General features: G+C 41.9%; 1 protein-coding gene across 1 annotated transcript; it reads left to right on the forward strand.

Annotated features, from left to right (window-relative positions):
- Positions 1 to 26,889, forward strand: LOC106602775 (SLAM family member 5). The gene is made up of 6 exons (XM_082974346.1): positions 1 to 259; positions 22,273 to 22,587; positions 22,675 to 22,956; positions 23,081 to 23,197; positions 23,643 to 23,713; positions 24,609 to 26,889. Exons 1-6 carry the CDS (start codon positions 235 to 237, stop codon positions 24,615 to 24,617), a joined length of 819 nt encoding a protein of 272 aa, XP_082830472.1. The 5' UTR covers positions 1 to 234; the 3' UTR covers positions 24,618 to 26,889.
- The last annotated feature ends 15 nt before the right edge of the window (positions 26,890 to 26,904 follow it).

The following is a 26,904-nucleotide window of genomic DNA, read 5'->3' on the forward strand; positions in this document are numbered from 1 at the left end:
ACCATACCCGGCCCCACCCCATATCACACCCTGACCTAACAAAACAGAGAAAAACGGCTCTCTCGGGTCAGGGCGTGACAAGAGGGCTGCTGGTCTGGTTGAGTCTATTCTCTCCTCTGTACAACGACAACATCACCTCTTTCAGGTTCTTCACAGTGCGCACCACTGAACAGCTCGAGCTTTAGAGCAATCAACCATTTGTTCGGATGGAGAAGGCTTGCCAGACTGACGTTCATGCTGCTATATTTTCTCATTGATGGTATGTTTCTTTTGTTGTTACTGATTAGCTGCACTAACTAAAAGTGTAAGTGGGAGACGATAGATAAGTAGCCTGAAACATTATATTTTTTAAATGTTCAACGTCTTAATTAGTAACTTTGGAAATAAAAAAACATTTAGGTCTATTTTCGTATGGTTATGTGTGTCTCCTGATAAGGGAGGCTAGCAGCCGTAGTGCGTTGAGCACAGACCGAATGCGAATTTCCCTAATCCCCCTCCCCCTTACTAAATATGCTCAAATTTGTAAATGCTAAATCCATTTAAACAGTGCCACATTTAAACAGTGTGTAGCCTATCGCTAAGACTCATTCCAAAATAACATTCCTCTCTCTCTCTCGCTATCCTCCCGTATCCTGTCCGAGCATTAGACAAATATTTACAGTAAGGGATAGATACAGGCAGAGACTCGTTTCTAAAACAGAGCTCTTTCGTGGGAAGAAAGAGGTGTAGGATATGACAAGGTTGTGATCTATACACCAACTACAGAGTATGCCAATACTTTATTGATTCATAGACTAATTTAGATGAGAGATTAATAATATGTTGGAAACAACAGGCTGACAACCTTTTATAGTTCTCTTAGACTGTAGCTTGTCATTTGAAACTAATTTGCATTCTATTCAAATTTTGGCCAACTCACAGCTTACATGTTCACTGTGTTTAGGCTCACAGTGCCTGCCCCATGATGTTTGAAAAGACTAATGACTACGGATGGGATAGTAAAACATGCAACTTTATGGTGTTGGGACTTGGGAATTCCCTCAACCATGATGAATCATTGAAGGAGAATGGACATGGCTTCATCCCCAAAATGATGAAATTCTTTCATGAATATCAATATCTAAAAGTATTTAGGTAAAATTAACATTAAGACTCAGTGGTATTTAAGCTACATTCGAGTGGGACATTAAACAGGAAATGTTTGGGGTTTCTGTCATTATGTGGTCAGAGGCTGTCTGTCACATAGATGGATGGAAGAGCGAGAGGCAGGTCATTGGAACAGGCGATGTACTTTGTTAAAAAGGTCATGGTCTGGTCACTGGTCAGCCCACCACAAATGTGATGTTCCTCTGGTCATAGCGTTGAACAAAAAAAGCTGTGTTTTTTTTAGGGTGTAAGTGTCTCGCATGAACGTCTTAACTGAGAATGAAGACGTTCAAGAGCAACAAGAGCTACACTACATGACCAAAAGTATGTGGTCAGCTGCTCGTCAAACATCTCATTCCAAAATCATGGGCATTAATATGGAGTTGGTCCTCCCTTTGCTGCTATAACAGCCTCCCCTCCTCTGGGAAGGTTTTCCACTACATTGCTGCTGGGACTTACTTCCAGCATTAGTGAGGTCGGGCACTGATGTTGGGCGATTAGGTCTGGCTCGCAGTCGGCGCTTCTATTCATCCTAAAGGTGTTTGATGGGGTTGAGGTCAGGGCTCTATGCAGGCTCTGTGCTTCCACGCCGATCTCGACAAACCATTTCTGTATGGACCTCACTTTGTGCACGGGGGCATTGTCATGCTGAAACAGGAGAAGGCCTTCCCAAAGTTGGAAGCACAGAATCGTCTAGAAAGTAATTGTATGCTGTTGTTTAAGATTTCTCTTCACTGGAACTAAGGGGTCTAGCTCGAACCATGAAAAACAGCCCCAAACCATTATTCCTCCTCCACCAAACTTTACAGTTGGCACTATGCACTCGGGAATGTAGCGTTCTCCTGGCATCTGCCAAACTCAGATTCATCCATAGGACTGCCAGATGGTGAAGCGTGATTCATCACTCCCGAGAATGCGTTTCTACTGCTCCAATGAGTCCAATGGCAGCAAACTTTACATTAATCCAGCCTATGCTTCGCATTGCGCATGGTGATCTTAGGCTTTTGTGTGGCTGCTCGGCCATGGAAACCCATTTCATGAAGCTCTCGATGAACAGTTCTTGTGTTGGCGTTGCTCCCAGAGGCAGGAACTCGGAAGTGAGTGTTGCAACCGAGGACAGACAATTTTTACACGCTATAGGCCTACTATAGGCTAACATTAACTTGCTGGCCTGACATATCATTGCCAATGAAAGGAAGTTACGCTAGCTAGCAAGCATTTTAGCCAGGCAGCCTAGAACAAAACCTGAAAGCATTTAGCCTACTGTATGACCATTTCCAACATGAAAGAGGAGGATGGTATTGGCGTTTCTCTACAAGTAGGGTGAGTCAACATGTTTTTTTCTACTTGCATGCAAGCACGCACACACACAGAAATCTGTACCATGGACAACCACATCATATTTTTTTTATTTTATTTAACCTGTTATGGCTAGGGGGCAGTATTTTCACGGCTGGATAAAAAACGTACCCAATTTAATCTGATTACTACTCCTGCCCAGTAACTAGAATATGCATATAATTATTGGCTTTGGATAGAAAACACTCCAAAGTTTCTAAAACTGTTTGAATGGTGTCTGTGAGTATAACAGAACTCATATGGCAGGCAAAAAACTGAGAAGGTTTCATGCAGGAAGTGGCCTGTCTGACAAGGTGTCGTTCTTCTTGTCTCTGTTTATTGAAGAGTGAGGATCTTAGCTGTCCCGTGACACTTCCTACGGATGCCATAGGCTCTCAGAAGGCGGCAAAATGCAGAATCGTGGCTTTGCAGGCTCTGGCTGAAAAAAAGTAGCGCGTTTGGGTAGTGGCTGGTTACAGTACTGTGAGACTCAGGCTCGTGCCCGCGTCGACCGAAAGCTTTGTTTACTTTCCTCTGTTTAGCTAAATGGACATTCCCGGTCGGAATATTATCGCCTTTTTACGAGAAAAACAGCGGTTGACATGCTTCGAAGTATGGTAATGGAATATTTAGATTTTTTTTGTCACGAATTGCGCCATGCGCGCGACCCTGATTTACCATTTCGGATAGTGTCTGGGACGCACGAACAAAACGCCGCTATTCGGATATAACGATGGATTATTTTGGACCAAACCAACATTTGTTATTGAAGTAGCAGACCTGGGAGTGCATTCTGACGAAGACAACAAAAGGTAATCAAACTTTTATAATAGTAAATCTGATATTGGTGAGTGCTAAACTTGCCGGGTGTCTAAATAGCTAGCCCGTGATGGCTGGGCTATGTACTTAGAATATTGCAAAATGTGCTTTCACCAAAAAGCTATTTTAAAATCTGACATATCGAGTGCATAGAGGAGTTCTGTATCTATAATTCTTAAAATAATTGTTATGCTTTTTGTGAACGTTTATCGTGAGTAATTTAGTAAATTGTTAGCAAATTCCTCCGGAAGTTTGCGGGGGGTATGCTAGTTCTGAACGTCACATGCTAATGTAAAAAGCTGTTTTTTGATATAAATATGAACTTCATTGAACAAAACATGCATGTATTGTATAACATAATGTCCTAGGTGTGTCATCTGATGAAGATCATCAAAGGTTAGTGCTGCATTTAGCTGTCTTCTGGGTTTTTGTGACATTATATGCTAGCTTGAAAAATGGGTGTCTGATTATTTCTGGCTTGGTACTCTGCTGACATAATCTAATGTTTTGCTTTCGCTGTAAAGCCTTTTTGAAATCGGACAGTGTGGTTAAATAAAGGAGAGTCTTGTCTTTAAAATGCTTTGAAATAGTCATATGTTTCAGTTCCCTGCGGACCTGGCATCCTTTCACTCACTCCTCTTCTGTCTCTGCTGCTAAAGCCACTTTCTACCACTCTAAATTCCAAGCATCTGCCTCTAACCCTAGGAAGCTCTTTGCTACCTTCTCCTCCCTCCTGAATCCTCCTCCCCCTCCCCCCCCCTCCTCCCTCTCTGCGGATGACTTCGTCAACCATTTTGAAAAGAAGGTTGACGATATCCGATCCTCGTTTGCTAAGTCAAACGACACTGCTGGTCCTGCTCACACTGCCCTACCCTGTGCTTTGACCTCTTTCTCCCCTCTCTCTCCAGATGAAATCTTGCGTCTTGTGACGGCCGCCCGCCCAACAACCTGCCCACTTGACCCTATCCCCTCCTCTCTTCTCCAGGCCGTTTCCGGAGATCTTCTCCCCTTCCTCACCTCGCTCATCAACTCATCCTTGACCGCTGGCTACGTCCCTTCCGTCTTCAAGAGAGCGAGAGTTGCACCCCTTCTGAAAAAACCTACACTCGATCCGTCCGATGTCAACAACTACAGACCAGTATCCCTTCGTTCTTTTCTCTCCAAAACTCTTGAACGTGCCGTCCTTGGCCAGCTCTCCTGCTATCTCTCTCAGAATTACCTTCTTGATCCTAATCAGTCAGGTTTCAAGACTGGGCATTCAACTGAGACTGCTCTTCTCTGTGTCACGGAGGCTCTCCGCACTGCTAAAGCTAACTCTCTCTCCTCTGCTCTCATACTTCTAGACCTATCTGCTGCCTTTGATACTGTGAACCATCAGATCCTCCTCTCCACCCTCTCCGAGTTGGGCATCTCCGGCGCGGCCCACGCTTGGATTGCGTCCTACCTGACAGGTCGCTCCTACCAGGTGGCGTGGCGAGAATCTGTCTCCGCACCATGCGCTCTCACCACTGGTGTCCCCCAGGGCTCTGTTCTAGGCCCTCTCCTATTCTCGCTATACACCAAGTCACTTGGCTCTGTCATATCCTCACATGGTCTCTCCTATCATTGCTATGCAGACGACACACAATTAATCTTCTTCTTTCCCCCTTCTGATAACCAGGCGGTGAATCGCATCTCTGCATGTCTGTCAGACATATCAGTGTGGATGACGGATCACCAGCTCAAGCTGAACCTCGGCAAGACGGAGCTGCTCTTCCTCCCGGGGAAGGACTGCCCGTTCCATGATCTCGCCATCACGGTTGACAACTCCCTTGTGTCCTCCTCCCAGAGTGCTAAGAACCTTGGCGTGATCCTGGACAACACCCTGTCGTTCTCCACTAACATCAAGGCGGTGACCCGATCCTGTAGGTTCATGCTCTACAACATTCGCAGAGTACGACCCTGCCTCACACAGGAAGCGGCGCAGGTCCTAATCCAGGCACTTGTCATCTCCCGTCTGGATTACTGCAACTCGCTGTTGGCTGGGCTCCCTGCCTGTGCCATTAAACCCCTACAACTCATCCAGAACGCCGCAGCCCGTCTGGTGTTCAACCTTCCCAAGTTCTCTCACGTCACCCCGCTCCTCCGCTCTCTCCACTGGCTTCCAGTTGAAGCTCGCACCCGCTACAAGACCATGGTGATTGCCTACGGAGCTGTGAAGGGAACGGCACCTCCATACCTTCAGGCTCTGATCAGGCCCTACACCCAAACAAGGGCACTGCGTTCATCCACCACTGGCCTGCTGGCCCCCCTACCTCTGAGGAAGCACAGTTCCCGCTCAGCCCAGTCAAAACTGTTCGCTGCTCTGGCACCCCAATGGTGGAACAAGCTCCCTCACGACGCCAGGACAGCGGAGTCAATCACCACCTTCCGGAGACACCTGAAACCCCACCTCTTTAAGGAATACCTAGGATAGGATAAAGTAATCCTTCTAACCCCCCCCCCCCCCTTAAAATATTTAGATGCACTATTGTAAAGTGGTTGTTCCACTGGATATCATAAGGTGAATGCACCATTTTGTAAGTCGCTCTGGATAAGAGCGTCTGCTAAATGACTTAAATGTAAATGTAAATATGTTTGAAAAATTGAAGTTTTTGTATTTTTGAGGAATTTGTAATTCGCGCCACGCCTATCATTGGATATTGGAGCAGGTGTTCCGCTAGCGGAACGTCTAGATGTAAGAGGTTTAACCTTTATTTAACTAGGCAAGTAATATATTTTTTTTATATATTTTAGTTGTCACTGTTTTAGACTAAGCATAGGTGATTAGATGATGCTGAAATGCTGAAGTTGAAATGCTGCTGGAATAGTGGAGGCAGCGCCTGCGTGTTTGTTACTCATCATTTGGTGCGATGCAGACATGCTGGCATGACTGGTAAAAGGTGACATGACTGGTGAAACAGAAGTCATTGTTTTGAGTTTTGATGTTGAGTCTCTGCCCGACAAAGTGATGTTAGGATATTTCAGTTATCCCGCATGAGCTTATGTGCCAAATAAATGATGATGCTACAGGTGTCAAACTTCTGGGCATGTGGCAGCAGTGTGTAGGAGGGAGGTTCATAGTTGTGAGAAGTGTGCAGAAGGGCATGAGACAAAGGATGTGTAGCATTGGGGGGAAAAAAAACGTATGTTTTAATTGTAGGGGTGTCCATGAGTCTGGGGATCAAAAGTGTCTGGTGCGAGAGAGGCAGGTTGAAGTTACTAGGGTTAGGGTAGAGCAGAGGGTGTTGTATGCTGAGGCAGTAAAGAAAGTTGAGGAAGATGGGTCAAGGGGGCGGGATACTGAGAGGAGGCGTGTGAGTAGTAGTTCTGTATCAGTACAGAGGGATAGGCCAAAGAGTGATATATGCTTCAGTAAGATTGGCTTTTTAGCATTCATAGCAATGGTTATCAACTGTCCTGCAGGGATGGAATGTAAGTCTAAGAAAATAAAGGTTGTGGTGACAGCTGCAGAGAAATATTTGGATGTACGAGATTTAACCTCAACAGAGTTACAGGGTGTGTTGAGTGGTGGTGTCCCGTCCTTTCATGCTGTTGGCCTGATGTAGGACTAGATGGGTTTAAATAGTGGAGTAGGGGGGGTTTAATGGGCGTAGGTGTCACGTCCTGACCATAGTAAGTTGTTATTTTCTATGGTAGAGTAGGTCAGGGTGTGACAGGGGGTGTTTTTCTATGTTTTGTATTTCTATGTTGGTTTTGTTTGGGATGATCTCCAATTAGAGGCAGCTGGTCCTCGTTGTCTCTAATTGGAGATCATACTTAAGTAGGGGGTTTTCCCACCTGGGTTTGTAGGAGATTAGTTTTGAGTAGTGTCTGTTTCACCTCTGCGTCACTTTTTTTTTTCATTCAAGTTTATTTATGTATTGCATAGTTTCACAGTATAAATAATTGATAACCTTTTATTTTTAAAATGTCACATTTTTGTAAATGAATAGGACTGGTTGAGTTATGTCACACATACAGCTAACACAGACATATGGGAATGTCTGCTCTATCCAAAATTACAACCAACTAATTGCAGCATTACCACAAAAATGGAAGAAGCAAGTGGCAGGGGGAAAAAGTATATTAAAGACCAAAATTGGTTAAAGAAAATTGTGAAAAATGAAAATATATACCAGTTTCATTTAAGGACCAAAAATTGACAGCTGTGCCATATAAATTGCAAAATAGTAGGGAAGAGATTTTCGATGTATCGATTCGATGGCACATGGTTTATGAATTGACACGCAAAACGATGACGGATTCAACATTTTTCAATTAAAATGATTATACAAAATACTTGCATCCAATACAATGTTATATATATTGGGGATACAATCTTCCCAGCTCTGCAGATTTTGCTGCAAGGAGGCAGAGTCATTACATTTTGGTACTGTCCATATGTAGCTTGTTTTTGGTCACCGGTCCCGGAATGGCTGAAGAATTGCAACATTTACCTAGAGCTAACGCTGCTGATAGCAATACTGGGTGATTTGAAAGGTCATAGTCAATCGATCAACAATAATAAATGTTTATCTTTAATTTATCTTTAATTTACAATCTATAGAAACTGAGAATAGAAAGGTTTAGTACTTTTGTGAAGCATCACAGTTGAAAAATATATGGCAAAGAGAAATCCAATATGGATGGTGTAAAGAAATAGATTGGAGCGGTTGAATGGAGCTGAAGGGTGGGACTAATAAGATAACAAATGTTAAACGGGGTCAGTAAAATGTATATACGTTCCGAAATTTTGGGACATAGCAGTTTCAAATATATGGACATAGAGGAATGCCAGGACTAAAAACAAACACAATATAACTATTGTACAATAGACTGTCTGTAAAATGTGTATAGAATGAATAAGCTGGAAGTAGAAGCCTAAGTGTTATTGTTTATTAGTTTACTCCAATTGGGGGAGGTGTGTTACGGTTTACAGGGAAAAATAAAGGAAGGTATATTCTAAAAAGACGTGTATATAAACTCAGCAAAAAAAGAAATCTCCCGTCACAGTCAAAAGCTTAACATGTGTAAATATTTGTATGAACATAACAATATTCAACAACTGAGACATAAACTGAACAAGTTTCACAGACATGTGACTAACAGAAATGGAATAATGTGTCCCTGAACAAAGAGGGTTTCAAAATCAACAGTAACAGTCTGTATCTGGTGTGGCCACCAGCTGCATTAAGTACTGCAGTGCATCTCATGGACTGCACCAGATTTGCCAGTTCTTGCTGTGAGATGTTACCCCACTCTTCCACCAAGGCACCTGCAAGTTCCCGGACATTTCTGGGGGGAATGGCCCTAGCCCTCACCCTCCGATCCAACAGGTCCGAGACATTGTCAATGGGATTGAGATCCGGGCTCTTCGCTGGCCATGGCAGAACACTGACATTCCTGTCTTGCAGGAAATCACGCACAGAACGAGCAGTATGGCTGGTAGCATTGACATGCTGGAGGGTCATGTCAGGATGAGCCTGCAGGAAGGGTACCACATGAGGGAGGAGGATGTCTTCCCTGTAACGCACAGCGTTGAGATTGCCTGCAATGACAACAAGCTCAGTCCGATGATGCTGTGACACACCACCCCAGACCATGAAGGACCCTCCACCTCCAAATCGATCCCGCTCCAGAATAAAGGCCTCGGTGTAACGCTCATTCCTTTGACGATAAATGCGAATCCGACCATCGCCCCTGCTGAGACAAAACCGCGACTCATCAGTGAAGAGCACTTTTTGCCAGTCCTGGCTGGTCCAGTGATGGTGGGTTTGTGTCCATAGGCGACGTTGTTGCCGGGGATGTCTGGTGAGGACCTGCCTTACAACACGCCTACAAGCCCTCAGTCCAGCCTCTCTCAGCCTATTGCGGACAGTCTGAGCACTGACGGAGGGATTGTGTGTTCCTGGTGTAATTCGGGCAGTTGTTGTTGCCATCCTGTACCTGTCCTGCAGGTGTGATGTTCGGATGTACCGATCCTGTGCAGGTGTTACATGTGGTCTGCCGCTGCGAGGACGATCAGCTGTCCGTCCTGTCTCCCTGTGGCGCTGTCTTAGGCGTCTCGCAGTACGGACATTGCAATTTCTTGCCCTGGCCACATCTGCAGTCATCATGCCTCCTTGCAGCATGCCTGAGGCACGTTCACGCAGATGAGCAGAGACCCTGGGCATCTTTCTTTTGGTGTTTTTCAGTCAGTAAAAAGGCCTCTTTAGTGTCCTAAGTTTTCGTAACTGTGACCTTAATTTCCTATCGTCTGTAAGCTGTTAGTGTCTTAACGACCGTTCCACAGGTGCATGTTCATTAATTGTTTATGGTTCATTGAACAAGCATGGGAAACAGTGTTTAAACCCTTTACAATGAAGATCTGTGAAGTTATTTGGATGTATACGAATTATCTTTGAAAGACAGGGTCCTGAAAAAGGGATGTTTATTTTTTTCTGAGTTTATGCATATAGGTTTGTGTATATATATAATATATACACACACACACTGTCACGGTGCTGATAAGAGACGGACAAAGGCGCAGCGTTAAAGTGAAACTTCTTCAACCAAAACAAGCAACACAACGTGACTATGTGGTTTAACAATCACCACCACAAACAAACAATATCCCACAAAGCAGGTGGGAACAGTGGGAACAGGTGGGAACAGAGCCCCAATTAGAGACAACGAACATCAGCTGCCTCTAATTGGGAACCATACTAAGAGCACCAACATTGAAATGGAAAGACTAGAACACCCCCCTAGTCACGCTCTGACCTAAACACCATAGTCAGTGCTTGACACACACACACACACACACACACACACAGTTGAAGTTGGAAGTTTACATACATCTTAGCCAAATACATTTAAACTCAGTTTTTCACAATTCCTGACATTTAATCCAAGTAAGAATTCCCTGTTTTAGGTCAGTTAGGATCACCACTTTATTTTAAGAATGTAAAATGTCAGAATAATAGTAGAGAGAATGATTTATTTCAGCTTTTATTTCTTTCATCACATTCCCAGTGGGTCAGAAGTTTACATACACTCAATTAGTATTTGGTAACATTGCCTCTAAATTGTTTAACTTGGGTGAATTTTGGCCCATTCCTCCTGACAGAGCTCATGTAACTGAGTCAGGTTTGTAGGCCTCCTTGCTCGCACATGCTTTTTCAGTTCTGCCCACAACTTTTCTATGGGATTGAGGTCAGGGCTTTGTGATGGCTTAGTGACTCCAATACCTTGACTTTGTCATCCTTAAGCCATTTTGCAACAACTTTGGAAGTTTGCTTGGGGTCATTGTCCATTTGGAAGACCCATTTGCGACCAAGCTTTAACTTCCTGACTGATGTCTTGAGATGTTGCTTCAATATATCCACATAATTTACCTTCCTCATGATGTGAAGTGCACCAGTCCCTCCTGCAGCAAAGCACCCCCACAACATGATGCTGCCACCCCCGTGCTTCACGGTTGGGATGGTGTTCTTCAGCTTGCAAGCATCCCCCTTTTTCCTCCAAACATAACGATGGTCATTATGGCCAAACAGTTCTATTTTTGTTTCATCAGACCAGAGGACATTTCTCCAAAAAGTACGATCTTCGTCCCAATGTGCAGTTGCAAACTGTAGTCTGGCTTTTTTATGGTGGTTTTGGAGCAGTGGCTTCTTCCTTGCTGAGTGACCTTTCAGGTTGTCGATTATAGGACTCATTTTACTGTGGATATAGATACCTTTGTACCTGTTTCCTCCAGCATCTTCACAAGGTCCTTTGCTGTTGTTTTGGGATTGATATGCACTTTTCGCACCAAAGTACGTTCATCTCTAGGAGACAGAATGCGTCTCTTTCCTGAGCGGTATGATGGCTGCGTTTATACTTATACATGGTGTTTATACTTGCGTATAGTTGTTTGTACAGATGAACGTGGTACCTTCAGGTGTTTGGAAATTGCTCCCAAGGATGAACCAGACTTGTGGAGGTCTCCAATTTTTTTTCTGAGGTCTTGGCTGATATCTTTTGATTTTCCCATGATGTCAAGCAGAGGCACTGAGTTTGAAGATAGGCCTTGAAATACATCCAGAGGTACACCTCCAATTGACTCAAATTATGTCAATTAGCCTATCAGAAGCTTCTAAAGCCATGACATCATTTTCTGGAATTTTCCAAGCTGTTTAAGGGCACAGTCAACTTAGTGTGTGTAAACTTCTGACCCACTGGAATTGTGATACAGTGAATTATAAGTGAAATAATCTGTCTTGTAAACAATTGTTGGAAAAATTACTTGTGTCATGCACAAAGTAGATGTCCTAACCGACTTGCCAAAACTATAGTTTGTTAACAAGATATTTGTGGAGTGGTTGAAAAGGATTGTTTGTATGTAAACTTCCGACTTCAACTGTGTGTATATGTATGTATATATACGTATGTGTGTGTGTGTATGTGTATATATATTTATTTACCCCCCCTCCAAAAAAATATATATATATATATTTACCCCAAAAATATATGGGGGATTGGAAATTATGCAGACAATCATTGATGGAAGCGACATACTATTTGCATTATTAAAGCTGATCCAGCCCTAGAAAAATATAATAAAAGAGAAGTAGTGAAGTGCGAATTACGAAATACGCCTAGCTTCTTGAAACGGGTCACATATCACGGTGTCAAGGCATATGAACTAACAGGTTATAGAGCAAACAATGCAATTATCACAACACATAGGTTGTAATATGGGTTTTTTTCCTGGCTTGGCTTACCCGGTGATTTTACCCACGTACCCCTACCTACTTTTGTCCTGTATAGGCTACCTGAACCTGCATGACATGAGGTGTCCTTGTGCTCTCTCCCAGCTTTGACAGAAAGTTGAGCGTAAAACCTGTCTATTAACCTGTTAGGGGGCAGTATTTACACGGCCGGATAAAAAACGTACCCGATTTAATCTGGTTATTACTACTGCCCAGAAACTAGAATATGCATATAATTATTGGCTTTGGATAGAAAACACCCTAAAGTTTCTAAAACTGTTTGAATGGTGTCTGTGAGTACAACAGAACTCATATGGCAGGCAAAAACCTGAGAAGATTCCAAACAGGAAGTACCCTCTCTGACCATTCCTTGGGCTTCTTGGCTCTGTTTAAAGAAAATGTAGGATCTTTGCTGTAACGTGACACTTCCTACGGCTCCCATAGGCTCTCAGAACCCGGGAAAAAGCTGAATGATGTAATTCCAGCCGCTGGCTGAAAAACTTTAGCGCGTTTGGATGGTGGTCGATCGGAGGGCCATCAGACTGAGGCTCGTGCACGAGGGGATCCCATGTTTTTATTTTCTCTCTCTTTGAACCTAAACACGCTTTCCCGGTCGGAATATTATCGCTTTTTTACGAGAAAAATGGCATAAAAATTGATTTTAAACAGCGGTTGACATGCTTCGAAGTACGGTAATGGAATATTTAGAAATTTTTTGTCACGAAATGCGTCGTGCATGTCACCCTTCTTTACCATTCGGATAGTGTCTTGAACAAAACAGAGGATATTTGAACATAACTATGGATTATTTTGAACCAAACCAACATTTGTTATTGAAGTAGAAGTCCTGGGAGTGCATTCTGACGAAGAACAGCAAAGGTAATAACATTTTTCTTCTAGTAAATCTGACTTTGGTGAGGGCTAAACTTGGTGGGTGTCTAAATAGCTAGCCCTGTGATGCCGGGCTATCTACTTAGAATATTGCAAAATGTGCTTTCACCGAAAAGCTATTTTAAAATCGGACATAGCGAGTGCATAGAGGAGTTCTGTATCTATAATTCTTAAAATAATTGTTATGTTTTTTGTGAACGTTTATCGTGAGTAATTTAGTAAATTCACCGGAAGTTTGCTCGGGTATGCTAGTTCTGAACGTCACATGCTAATGTAAAAAGCTGGTTTTTGATATAAATATGAACTTGATTGAACAAAACATGCATGTATTGTATAACATAATGTCCTAGGGTTGTCATCTGATGAAGATCATCAAAGGTTAGTGCTGCCTTTAGCTGTGGTTTGGGTTTATGTGACATTATATGCTAGCTTGAAAAATGGGTGTCTGATTATTTCTGGCTAGGTACTCTGCTGACATAATCTAATGTTTTGTTTTCGTTGTAAAGCCTTTTTGAAATCGGACAGTGTGGTTAGATTAACGAGAGTCTTGTCTTTAAAATGGTGTAAAATAGTCATATGTTTGAGAAATTGAAGTAATAGCATTTCTAAGGTATTTGAATAACGCGTCACGGGATTCAACTGGCTGTTGAGTAGGTGGGACGATTTCGTCCCGCCGACCCTAGAGAGGGTATTACTGCCAAATAATACAGTCAGTCCACCCTCAAAACACTAGCTTACTCGGGAATGTTTCATTATGCAGTGTACTATCTAAAGCTATATACCGTATTTAGCTGCTAACTTTTATAACCATCAAATTGGGAAAAAGTAGTCTGCTTGAGGATAAATTCACCTGCTATTTATTATTGAACTCAGCAGGTTTCATCTGGATAACATCTTACACAAATGGGCTGCAATATTCAAGGTAAATTAGATCTAATTAAATCCAACTTGGTGTCGTGAAGTCCTATATTCTCGTGTGCAAATGTTTTCACCACGGCCTGTAGGTCCAGGTTGGGAGCCAGACGTTTTTTCTATACTGAGTGTTGCCACGCCAGACAGTCTTTCCTGAGAAATTGTGCATTATATGTCCACTGCGCAGCACACAATTTAAACTTAGTCTTGAATGATGCATGTCAAGATATACCAGAGATAACAGGCTGTTGATATTGCAACCACATAACTCAAACGCCGGTTCACGAGGAAATCGCAAACAGCTTTTTTTGTTCAAGCTATCAAGAACTGTTTGTATCTGATAATTTATTGGCTGTCCAGTATCTAGACGACCTGTCCCCAGGCTGGCAGTTAAGGAGAATGGGAGGCACAATTAAAGATGTCACAGAATTGCTGTATTTGAAGCACAACTCCCTTCTGCTCAGTTTCCCTGTTGTTGCTACGACAATCAAAGAACTACCTACACTCTAAAAAATGCTGGGTTATTGATATATGACCCAGTGGGTGGGTTAATTCAAAGTTATCCAGCAAGCTATTGAATGAGTATTGTTGCAGCTGTAGCAAGTCTGCTCATAGTGGAATTACTTTGACGGATAAATGGGCAAGTAGTTATGGCTGACCAGAAAAAGTGATCTAACAACGCTAATTATCCATTCAGGTTAAATAGACCTAACTATTAAAATTACATATCTCAGTCATTGAACATTTTAGATCATGTTATCTAGCAAGCTATCTAGCAAACAACACCATGCATGCTAGCTCAAACATTAGCTGCCTAGTTAACTACTTAGCTAACGTTTTGTAACTTAGCTGGCTAGCTAACCATTTATTTTATGTGCTGTGTGTGGTATCAAAAATGTAAGGTTTTTGTTGTCGTTTGGCTGGCTAGCAATGTCAGTGCCTGTAGAAACCTTGTCTTCTGTAAGCCTAACATTAACGCTACTGTGTGGTGCATTGTTTCATGTCAGGTAGTTAAGTTTAGAGGTCGACCGATTAATTAGGGCTGAATTCAAATTTCCATAACAATCAGTAATCGGCATTTTTGGACACCGATTGTGGACAATTTTTGTAAATATTTTTTTGTTACCTAGGCAAGTCAGTTAAGAACACATTCTTATTTTCAATGATGGCCTAGGAACGGTGGGTTAACTGCCTTGTTCAGGGGCAGAACGACAGATTTTTACCTTGTCAGCGCAGGGATTCGATCTTACAACCTTCCAGTTATTAGTCCAACGCTCTAACCACCTGCCTTACATTGCACTCCATGAGGAGCCTACGTGGCAGGCTGACTACCTGTTACGCGAGTGCAGCAAGAAGCCAAGGTAAGTTGCTAGGTAGCATTAAACTTATCTTATAAAAAACAATCAATCTTCACATACTCACTAGTTAACTACACATGGTTGATGATATTACTAGTTTATCTAGCGTGTCCTGCGTTGCATATAATCGATGCGGTGCCTGTTAATTTCTCATCAAATTACAGCCTACTTAGCCAAACAGGTGATTTAACTAGCGCATTTGTGAAAAAAAGCACTGTCGTTGCACCAATGTGTACCTATGAACATCAATGCCTTTCTTTAAAATCAATACACAAGTATATATTTTTAAACGTGCATATTTAGTTAATATTGCCTGATAACATGAATTTCTTTTAACTAGGGAAATTGTGTCACTTCTCTTGTATTCCGTGCAAGCAACCAGGGTATATGCAGCAGTTTGGGTCGCCTGGCTCGTTGCGAACTGTGTGAAGACCATTTATTCCTAACAAAGACCGTAATTAATTTGCCAGAATTGTACATAATTATGACATAACATTGAAGGTTGTACAATGTAACAGCAATATTTAGACTTAGGGATGCCACCCGTTAGATAAAATACGGAACGGGTCCGTATTTCACTGAAAGAATAAACGTTTTGTTATCGAAATGATAATTTCCGGATTTGACCATATTAATGAACTAAGGCTCATATTTCTGTGTGTTATTATGATATAATTAAGTCTGTTTTGATATTTGATAGAGCAGTCTGATGGTAGGCAGCAGCAGGCTCGTAAGCATTCATTCAAACAGCACTTTCGGGCGTTTGCCAGCAGCTCTTCGCTGTGCTTCAAGCATTGAGCAGTTTATGACTTCAAGCCTATCAACTCTCGAGATTAGGCTGGTGTAACCGATGTGAAATGGCTAGCAAGTTAGCGGGGTGCGCGCTAATAGCGTTTCAATCGGTGACGTCACTCGCTCTGAGACCTTGAAGTAGTTGTTCCCCTTGCTCTGCAAGGGCCACGGCTTTTGTGAGCAATGGGTAACGATGCTTCGAGGGTGGCTGTCGTCGATGTGTTCCTGGTTCGATCCCAGGTAGGGGTGAGGAGAGGGACGGAAGCTATACTGTTACACTGGCAATACTAAAGTGCCTATAAAAACATCCAATAGTCAAAGGTATATGAAATACAAATGGTATAGAGAGAAAGTCCTATAATTCCTATAATAACGACAACCTAAAACTTCTTACCTGGGATTATTGAAGACTCATGTTAAAAGGAACCACCAGCTTTCCTATGTTCTCATGTTCTGAGCAAGGAACTTAAACGTTAGCTTTTTTACATGGCACATATTGCACTTTTACTTTCTTCTCCAACACTTTGTTTTTGCATTATTTAAACCAAATTGAACATGTTTCATTATTTATTCGAGGCTAAATTGATTTTATTGATGTATTCTATTAAGTTAAAATAAGTGTTCATTCAGTATTGTTGTAATTGTCATTATTACAAATAAATAAATAAAATCGTCCGATTAATCGGTATCGGGTTTTTTGGCCCTACAATAATCGGTATCAGCTGTGAAAAATCATAATCGGTCGACCTCTAGTTAAGTTAGCTCAAACATTCTGTTTCCCACCCAGTTTGGCTAGCTAGGCCAGCTAGCTAGCTATATATTTTACTAAGCTAGGCCTATTCCCTGTCTCTGACATGGTTGTAACATGGTTGTAGCTAGTTGGCAAGCATATAACTTGTGCTTTTAGTGACTGTTTTTTTGCCTAATTGTTTATATTAGTTAGCTAGCTAGCTGGCTAGGTAATCTCAATCTGGATGCAGAAACAGTTACTTTAGGTAGCTATAGCTAGCTACATATTAAAATGAAATGAGTGTCTCAATTGTTCAGTCCAGTGCTGTGATGGGTTGTGTTGGGCTGAGCTGAGCTGTGTCCAGTCACTGTTGGGTTGAGCTGTGTTGGTTCTGGCTCCGCCGGGCAGAGCTGGTCTAGGTCTAGCACCGCTTGGCTCGGACATGTTGGTAGGTGCTGGTGATGTCTGTGTCTGGCTCAATTGAGATGAGATTGGCCTTCTCTTTCTCCTTGGATAGTGGGGAAGTGGGGGGACTCTGTTGCTGGGCTGGTATAATTGTGGAACTCTGCCTAACATGGCATCCTTCAGGTCCTTGGCAAAGATTCTGACTCCCTCATGGTCCAGGTATACATGGTCGTACAGGTGCTCACATGTCAGGGTGTGGTGGTGAGAGATCCTGACAAATGGTAGTGAGGAGCAGTCCATGGTGATTTTTTTGTTGACATTTTGGATCATTTGCCATGGGAGAACTTTCCTTGGTAGAAGGATGGATATAATAATGTTTGTCCGTGGGAACAGGGTGTGTGCTTTCTCTGCCACCTTCCTCACTTCCTTCCTTTTTCCTTTTGTGCGCAGGTCATTTGTCCGAGTATGTATGACAAGGATGTCAGGTTTTTCCAGCTTGACTTGATAGAGCAGTTGAAGTGCACTGTCAGTAGTGGGCCAACATCATTTAGTCGTCTGGTGTCTCAGAAATGGTCTCCTATCTTCCAGATACTTTCCATTAGAGTCTATCAGAACTACAGGTTTGGGAGGTATCCTGGGTTGAACTGGATCCTGTCCTCTGGAGGTGTGTTCGGCTGAATATGGTCAGACTGCTGGGAGGTTGGCTAGGCAGGGTAGGATGTGGCAGGCTGGGAGGTTGGCAGGTCAGGGTAAGCTGTGGCAGGCTGGGAGGTTGGCAGGTCAGGGTAAGCTGTGGCAGGCTGGGAGGTTGGCAGGTCAGGGTAAGCTGTGGCAGGCTGGGAGGTTGGCAGGTCAGGGTAAGCTGTGGCAGGCTGGGAGGTTGGCAGGTCAGGGTGGACACTAAGAGACTGGTGGGACGTGATGCAGATGGGTTGAAGGCTGCACTGGGCTCAGGCGTATGGGGCTGCTCTGTTGGTGGCATAGTCATTTGCTGCTGACGGAGGGAATCGGTGTCTCCCTCTCTCAGCTGCAGCTCCACCTTTACCACACACAGCTCCTCTTGGACAGCATCATTGGACTGTGTAATTTGTTAAGTGTTCTGTTTTAACTTCTGTCTTAACTGTTCTGTTGAAGCACGGCTCTCCTCCTGGAAATGCCTCAACTCTTCCATCAGCATCTGGACAGTCACATTCTTGTTGTTTGCTCTCCCTGAATTACGTAATCTCCACTTCAAGTAGGGAGAGGCAGTTCTGGATTTGTTTTACCAATAATATTTTTAGTGTGCACACAGCTGCTACAGGTGAGGGAGGGAGTGATGTACTGTGGGCCTCCTGTTTTGAAGCCCAGGTTTTGAAAAGTGCAGGCGATGTTAGTGGAGACATGTCAGTTTTTAGTTCATCATCCACTAGAGGTTTTGTTGAACTCTTCTTCAAACTGCTCTAGACTGGCCTCAGAGACTTGGATCATTACTGTTCTGTTATTATATATATTAATATTGCATTTTGGGGTTGTGTCCACATACAATTGTCTCATGGTCTTGTTTCCAGACATTTTAAGATGTTTTTTTGCCTTGCGCAGGGCTGCATGCCAAGCATTTGGACGTTCAGTGAAAAAGAGAAGATCCACCTTGATTTCTTTGTATTTTTGTTGCATAAATTGTGCTCTTTGGGTCTCTGCGTGCTCTTTGTTTATATTTTTTCCTCCCTGCTTCACTAGCAATAGCTTCTGCATATTGGATTGCAAGGTTGCTGAGTTTGGGGCTTGTACATGTATCCGTCTTAGTTTATTACAGCTGGATACAGTATATGTTACAGCTGGTTTGCACTTGGCTAGTTGTAGCTAGACATTTTTTTATGAAAACAAAGCCTACCTCACTTGTTTTCTGTCTGAATTGTTTCCTCTTGCTTGTGTAAGTTTAGGTACTACTTTTCCTGTCTATTGTCTTGTCCTTTGTCCTTTTTGATTCTCCTTTTTGTTATTTGCTAGCTAGCTAGGTTTTTTAAATAACAGCAGGTAGCCAGTAGGCAGGTAGCCTAGTGGTTAGAGCGTTGGGCCAGTAACCGAAAGGTTGCTGGATTGAATCCCTGAGCTGACAATGTAAAAATCTGTCATTTTGCCCATGAGCAAGGCACTGTTCCCCGGGCGCCGAAGACGTGGATGTCGATTATGGCAGCCCCCCACACCTCTCTGATTCAGAGGGGTTGGGTTAAATGCGGAAGAGATATTTCAGTTCAATGCATTCAGTTGTACAACTGACTAGGTATCTCCTTTTCCCTTTCCCAGTAGCTAGAAACTCTTAGCAACTCCCTAGAAACGTGTAAACAACTGTTAGCTTGTTAGCCAATGCTTTGTTATTACAGTTTTACTGTTACAGTAGCCAGCTGCAGAAATTGCCCCTCAACCGTTGCCAACGTTTTTTTGAAATTGTTTTTCTTATCACAAGTTGCTGTCTGTGTGTTGTCGATCCTTTGTTACAATCCCTATGGCGATGCTGAGAAGTATGTTTATTCTAAATGAACAGGACTTTGGTATGTGAGTATGTGTGGGTGAGACATAAACACAGAAAGATATTTGGCTTATACCGTATGCATACTTTATTATCAAGTGTCTGGAGTATGTAAGCTGGAGACTAGCTTCCTTGTGCTGAAGAACATGCAACATTAGAGAGGCTATCACCACAATGATCTTTGTCTCATCACCAATTTGTATAGTTAATTTGCTTATAGAATCCTGGAATGCCTTCCTTTTCCCAGTGCAATTTCACTTTCATTTTTAGAAATCCAACGAACCCTATCAGGTCTACATTGATCCGACAACTGAAATAATTATAAGTCACGGGTAGACCTTTAGCATTACTGAGAACTTTTCTGTTCGCTGCAGTGAAAAGTATTCATTGCAGTGGAAACGTATTTCCCCACATAGGCCTGCGTGTGAGATGGGACTGTGTGAGGCTGCTTCTCAGTGTGGTCAAACCACTAATGTGACAGAAAAAGGCAGACCACACAATGTGATAGACTGATGGGAATGGAAACGAAACACAGTCGTATATTCAGATAGACAATATATACAGTTCGCTATTGGAGGACAAATACATTATGTCCGTAGGGTGTGCATGAGTTCTCTTCGATCCACCTGTAGAACTAATACTGAAAAGTTGTTACTGTACAAACCCAATAATATGCTGTTGGGCCTATGAGCCTATAACCAGATTAATAAGCTAATGATCTGGGTAACCTAATGGCTAATTGAGCCCACCTGCCGCATACATTAAGCCTATGTCTCCTCAGAGGATGTGACACTGAAATATTTGTTCTACCTTACTCAAGGCCTAAAACCATAGTGGCAGGAAGTAGGGGTGCTGAGGGTGCTGCATTTTCCCCACAATAGTAGTGGAGTAAAACTGGGCCTGTATTAGCGGACCGATATAGCCATCTGTAGTGCGGGCAAAAAAAAACATCTCACCCCCCCATCTATGAAAAATTTCGCAGCACGCCCACGCCCAAACTACTTCCTGTGGCTATGCCTAAAACCTTCAAATCTTTTGCAGTTAGCACTTTTGAAATTAGGAAAATAAAACATTTGTATCATTGACAGTGGTGTAAAGTACTTAAGTAAAAATATTTTAAAGTACTACTTAAGGATTTTTTGGGATATCTGTACTTTACATTACTAATTATATTTTTGACAACTTTTACTTTTACTCCACTACATTCCTAAAGAAGATAATATTATTTTTTCTCCATACATTTTCCCTGACACTCGAAAGTACTCATTACATTTTGAATGCTTAGCAGGACAAAAAAAAATCTAATTCACACACTTATCAAGATCTGATCATGATCTGGCAGACTCATTAACCACAACTGCTTAGTTTGTAAATTATGTGTGAGTGTTGTGGTGTGCCCCTGGCTATGCATAAATAAAATAATGCGGTCTGGTTTGCTTAGAATAAGGAATTTAAAATGATTGATACTTTTGATACTTAAGTATAATTTAGCAATTACATTTACTTTTGATACTTAAGTAGATTTAAAGCCAAATACTTTGACACTTTTACTCAAGTAGTATTTTACTGGGTGACAAAAACATTTTTTTATTAAGGTATCTTTACTTTCATTCAAGTATGACAATTGGATACTTTTTCCACCACTGATTGATATACATTACTTCTGTCTAGATAATTACATTTGAGTAGTTTAGCAGACACCTTGCTACAGGCTGCTTATAATCAGAATATTTTTGCAGTGTCCATATGTACAGAATTCCTGTCTCTTTCCTACTGCTAGTAGGACAACCATCATGCCCCTGATCTCTTTTTCTGTGTTGTCAACACAAAACCTTGTTTCAACAAATAACACATTCTCTGGGCTAATGCCTACAATAGTCCTCTATCATGCTGCAATGTTCCTCTGACCCTGAAATTCAAATGATACGATCTAGGCTGTTTACGAGGCTGTAGTGGATAATTATGTTAGGTGGTAATGAAATATCTCTGTAAAGTCATGTGCTTTTTCAGTGATATCCTTGACTTTTATTTTGGCGAAAAAACAACAGTCAATTGGGGAAGAACTTCCCTCACTCAGAGAATTAATTTCCATGTGAACTTAATTTCTGACAAAATATACAAATACTACTCCTAACAATTATTTCCTGACCCCAACCATCACATTAGGCCTGTAAATATCTAAGAAGGACTGGGATGGGTCCTCCTGAGTGGCGCAGTGGTCTAAGGCACTGCATCACATCATTACTAGCTGTGCCACTAGAGATCCTGGTTCAAGTCCAGGCTCTGTCGCAGCCAGCCGCGACTGGGAGACCCATGTCGTCCGGGTTACGGTAGGGTTTGGCCGGCAGGGTTGTCCTTGTCCCATCGCATTCTACTGACTCCTGTGGCAGGCCGGGCGCATGCACGCTGCCGCAGTCGCCAGGTGTACGGTGTTTCCTCCGACACATTGGTGTGGCTGGATTCCGGGTTAAGCAGGCATTATGTCAAGAAGCAGTATGGCTTGGTTGAGTCATGTTTCGGAGGATGCGCGGCTCTCAACCTTCGCCTCTCCTGAGTCCGATTGTGAGATTTAGTGTGCGACTGCAGTCATTGTGTTGATATTGAGTCTCTCTCTTTCCACAGTACTCTGTGCTTCCCAGCAAACAGTCCAGTCTGAGATTCAGCAGGTGAAAGGCATCGCGGGACAGTCTTTCTCTTTTCAAGAGAGGGTGATCAAGTCTGGCAATTTACTTTATGGAGAACTTGGCAGTATTGCAAATGTGTACCCTGGTAAACAAGGCAAAATCACCCTTGAGAAGAGATTTGAAAACCGCCTCCACTTGAACAATGTTACAAGATACTTCACTCTGTCAGACCTTCAGATAGACGATGCTGGGGTTTATACTGTGGAGAATACAGATGAAGGAAAAAAAACAAAAATTCAGCTCACTGTATACAGTAAGTGTGTGCGTGTGTGTGTGCTGTATATTACAAACACATTAAATATAGGTTCCAATTCCAATTTATTCATATTTTTTCTTCCAGATGTTGTTTCCAAACCTCAGTTGAGAGAGTGTGACAGCAGCTCCTGTAGTGTTGTGTGTTCTGTGGACAACGAAAAAGAGGTGACCTTGACCTTATACAGGGGAGAAGAAATACTAAACCAGACCAGCAGTCCTGATCTCACCACCGATCTATCTCTCCGTTTGGAGGTAGAGGGAAAGGACTACAACTCCACCTACAGCTGTGTGGCTGCTAACCCTGTCAGCAAGGAGACAGTTCTTGTCCCAAAATGTTGCAGTGAAGATGGTCATCCTAATGATGCAGGTAAGAGACATTCTGAATTAAGTCCATCCAGAAAATAGCAATTACCAAGTGAAAGTGGAGTGTAGTTGAGCACATTCAAAACATATTTTACAAAAATAATTTCCTTGTGTTTTATTTATTTCAGACAGTGGTGAGAGGACTCGGGGTATGCTTATTATTGCTGTAATCTGCGTTTTGGTTGCCTCAGGGCTGGTTGGACTTGCAATCTATCAAAAGAAGAGTAGAAATGGACACTCACAAGGCAGGTATTTATCTTTTAGAGGTGTGAGGTCACTTCCCAAAGTCAAAACATGCTTAGCCTTTTTTATAAAAAAATATATTACAATCAAAGGCAGTGTTTTGGAAAAGGTTGGGAATGTTTGCTTGAGCACAGGATGCAGGTGAAATAAAGTGTCATATTTTCCACACTTCCTCTGCTGTTCTCAAACAGTGTCATTATCCCAGACAAGTTCTCTAAATGTTGAAAAAGCAGAAGGCACACACACGCTCTCTGACAATGATTACTTGAATAGCTTGGCTTATCTGACACCAACATGACTGCAAGCACAGAGACCAGTACTCATAGTAACAAATGAGTCCTGAGTGTTTACAGAACCTGTCCAGGGGGGTGAGCGTCTGTATGTCTCTGTCAGTTAGTCACACCTCACCTTAGGCCCATATTTACTTTCCTTTATTTGTTTTCACAGATTCATCCAAAAGAGTGCAAGTTGACATTGATTATGCATCGATAACTCCTAAAAAACAAACAGATAATCAGGTTAGTAAAAAATCTACAGGCAATACGGCAATACAGCAGCTTTAGCAGCCCTGATGGCTACAACTGTTAATGTGGTATTGAGTTGCACAGACCACCTGAGTTTGATACCCGGCCTGATGTCAATGCAACCAGTTTTGCCCGTATGATATGGTTGGGTTGCACAATGAGAAGACACACAGCACATATGGTGTACCGGAGTGCCAGGTCTAGGTCCAAAAGACTTCTTAACAGCTTCTACCCCCAAGCCATGAGACTTCTGAACAGCTAATCAAATGGCTACCCAGACTATTTGCATTGCACCCCTGCTGCTACACCCTGTTTATTATCTATGCATAGTCACTTTAACTCTACCTACATGTACATATTACCTCAATTACCTCGACTAACCGGTGCCCCAGCACTTTGATTCTGTACCGGTACCCCCTGTATATAGCCTCGCTATTGTTATTTTACTGCTGCTCTTTAATTATTTGTTACTTACATTTTTTACTTATCAATTTTTTACTCAACACTTATTTTTCTTAAAACGGCATTGTTGGTTAAGTGCTTGTAAGTAAGTAATAGTAGTAGTAGTAATGCCTTCGATCTTCATGTAGTCTTTTACAGTATTTGCAAAGTCTGTAGACTTTTAAAGTTAGGCTTCATGATTCCTCCCAAAAGTTTTAGGAAAGGTTCTAGATGTGTTGTGTTGACTGTTGAGTTCCTTACTGCAGAACAATGAGAGTAGACAAGAGAGTGTCAGGTGTGTCCTGTTTCCTTCCTCTGGCACAAAGTTAATAATGAAGAAGCATAAAACCCTATTTTATTTTTGTTGTTTTCCCACCCCTTTTCTCACCCCTCTCTCTGCCCCTTCTTTCCCTGTCCTTCCCTCCCCTACTTCCCTCTTCCTGCCTAGGAGGAGTGAACAGAGATACCAGAATTGGAGTCGCGTAGACAACCCTAACCTGACATCAGTTCATGATACACTCCTGTTACATCGCATGGCTGCCAGCGGGGATGTTGACACAGCATGAAGGAGAAAAACGGGAAGTCAATGGGAGGCCGAAACGATAACTCACATTCTGTAGAGGTTGGTATATCATAAAGAGGACATTGAAACAAAATTAAAGTAGAAAAATATTCACCCAGATAACCTTTTAGTGGCACAGTTGTTAATGGAGAAAAATCCCCTGGAACTTTTGTACTGATGTTATAATTTCAGGCTTTCTTTGTAGGTCATTCTCACAGACGTTCTGTCAAATAGGGGCCTCGATGACATCCACTGATACGGACCAATTCAATAACTATGCATTGAGTTGTTAGCAGGATCAGGATAATCCGTCTCTTTAAATGCCTTTTGTTCCAAATCCCAATGTATAAGTTAAAACAAATGGAACATATATTTTAATAGAATTCACTAGTGTTATCTATACTACTGCTGTGCCAAAGCTTATTTTCAGTATTGACTGTTTTGTTGTTTAAATGTAGGTGCCTCCCCTGTATCTTTTTATAGCTGGTCATTGTTTAGCTTGCCAGTGGATAGCAGCTGTGTACATAATATAAAAAAGAAGCTATGGCTGTTAGGCTCCTTTAGAAACAAAAGGTCCAAAAATAAACGTTTTCCTTTCACCATGTATGTTGTATTGAAACATTTCTGAGGGATAGATCTTGATTTGCCATTTAATCTTGCGTGACATTGTCCTCTTCTTATCGCTTTTCGCAAAATGTAGGCCTGGGCTAAATTGTAGCTCTTAATTAGCTTGTATTGTTTATTATGATGGAGCATTTATTGGTTGTCCTTATCTATGTAGCACATCCTCCCTTAAGAATACAATCACTCCCTCCTGCAGACTCCTGCTGACACTGTACACTCTCCTTCTATCAGAGCATGTTGTGCTCCACCTACATTAGTGCAGCCTTTGTATATATCTGTGCTAGCACAGGTTACTGTGACCCGGAAATACCAAATCTGTCGATACCATAGTGAGTTGTTGCACTGTAGGCTATTCATATTATACTACTCTATTTCAGAGTAGTTACTGAGACTGACTATGAAGATATAATTCACTTTTCACTATTTTAAAATAATCTATTGACTTATTCAAACTGATAAAAAATAAACATGTTGTACTGAGTTTCAATATATTAAGTCAAAGACTTCCCTATACATTTCATTTAAAGTCATAAAATGTGTATATTTCCTGATGTTTAACAGTCATCAATACATCAATACCCATGCTTGAAATATATTAATGTTTTACATACCCTATCACAACTCAAAATATGATGGTAGATTACTCCATTCCCCGTTTATGTTTTTGTTGTCATTTAAATCTGTGTAAACAAATAATGTATTGCTTCAGAATACCTATGTAAACTGTCATTCATTGAATCCATAGCTGCCTCTATGAGTTTGAGAGTGGAAACATTTCTCCAGAAACACAACTCCAGATTGTGGTTTTAATGTAACCTACTTCTAGGGTCAAATAGGAGGGACCACTGTAATTGGTTGGTGGATTCTCTATTTAGCGAGTTTAATGTGTGACCTTTTGTTCTGTCACTTTGCATGCCAGACAGCTGTACATTTCAAATTTAAAAACAATTATGGCTGTAAACAGTGAATTACTTACTTTTTATATTAAAATCCTATAAAATTCCCAGCTTTGTTTAGAGAAAACGTTGGTCTTTTCTTCCAATCCATTTCCTCCATCTAGTGGTTGAATGTTTTTATATTTAAGTATACTGTATACTGTACATAATGCAGTGTTTCACTCTGAGACAGTATACTGTACATAATGCAGTGTTTCACTCTGAGACAGTATACTGTATACTGTACATAATGCAGTGTTTCGCTCTGAGACGGTGTACTGTATACTGTACATAATGCAGTGTTTCGCTCTGAGACAGTGTACTGTATACTGTACATAATGCAGTGTTTCACTCTGAGACAGTATACTGTATACTGTACATAATGCAGTGTTTCGCGCTGAGACGGTGTACTGTATACTGTACATAATGCAGTGTTTCACTCTGAGACAGTGCACTGTCAATTGTGTAAGTGTATCTTAAATCATGTGCAACCAAAATGTTCTCTAACAACCTTTCTATGCTTTAGACTATAGTCACGCATTTTTCTGCCAATGTGTCATTATTATAACATTATTGTGAGTAAAAATTAAAACATTTGTCAAATATGCCATGTCGATGCTATT

Source organism: Salmo salar, chromosome 04 (genome assembly GCF_965601325.2).
Source record: "Salmo salar chromosome 04, fSalSal1, whole genome shotgun sequence".
Classification (NCBI taxonomy): Eukaryota; Metazoa; Chordata; class Actinopteri; order Salmoniformes; family Salmonidae; genus Salmo; species Salmo salar.

Excerpts from the sequence above, each read along its gene's own strand:
- LOC106602775 (XM_082974346.1), top strand. The coding sequence starts at position 235 with ATGCTGCTATATTTTCTCATTGATG. Across the intron at positions 22,957-23,080 it reads TGGTCATCCTAATGATGCAG|ACAGTGGTGAGAGGACTCGG; the intron begins GTAAGAGACATT and ends TATTTATTTCAG. Across the intron at positions 23,198-23,642 it reads TAGAAATGGACACTCACAAG|ATTCATCCAAAAGAGTGCAA; the intron begins GCAGGTATTTAT and ends TTGTTTTCACAG.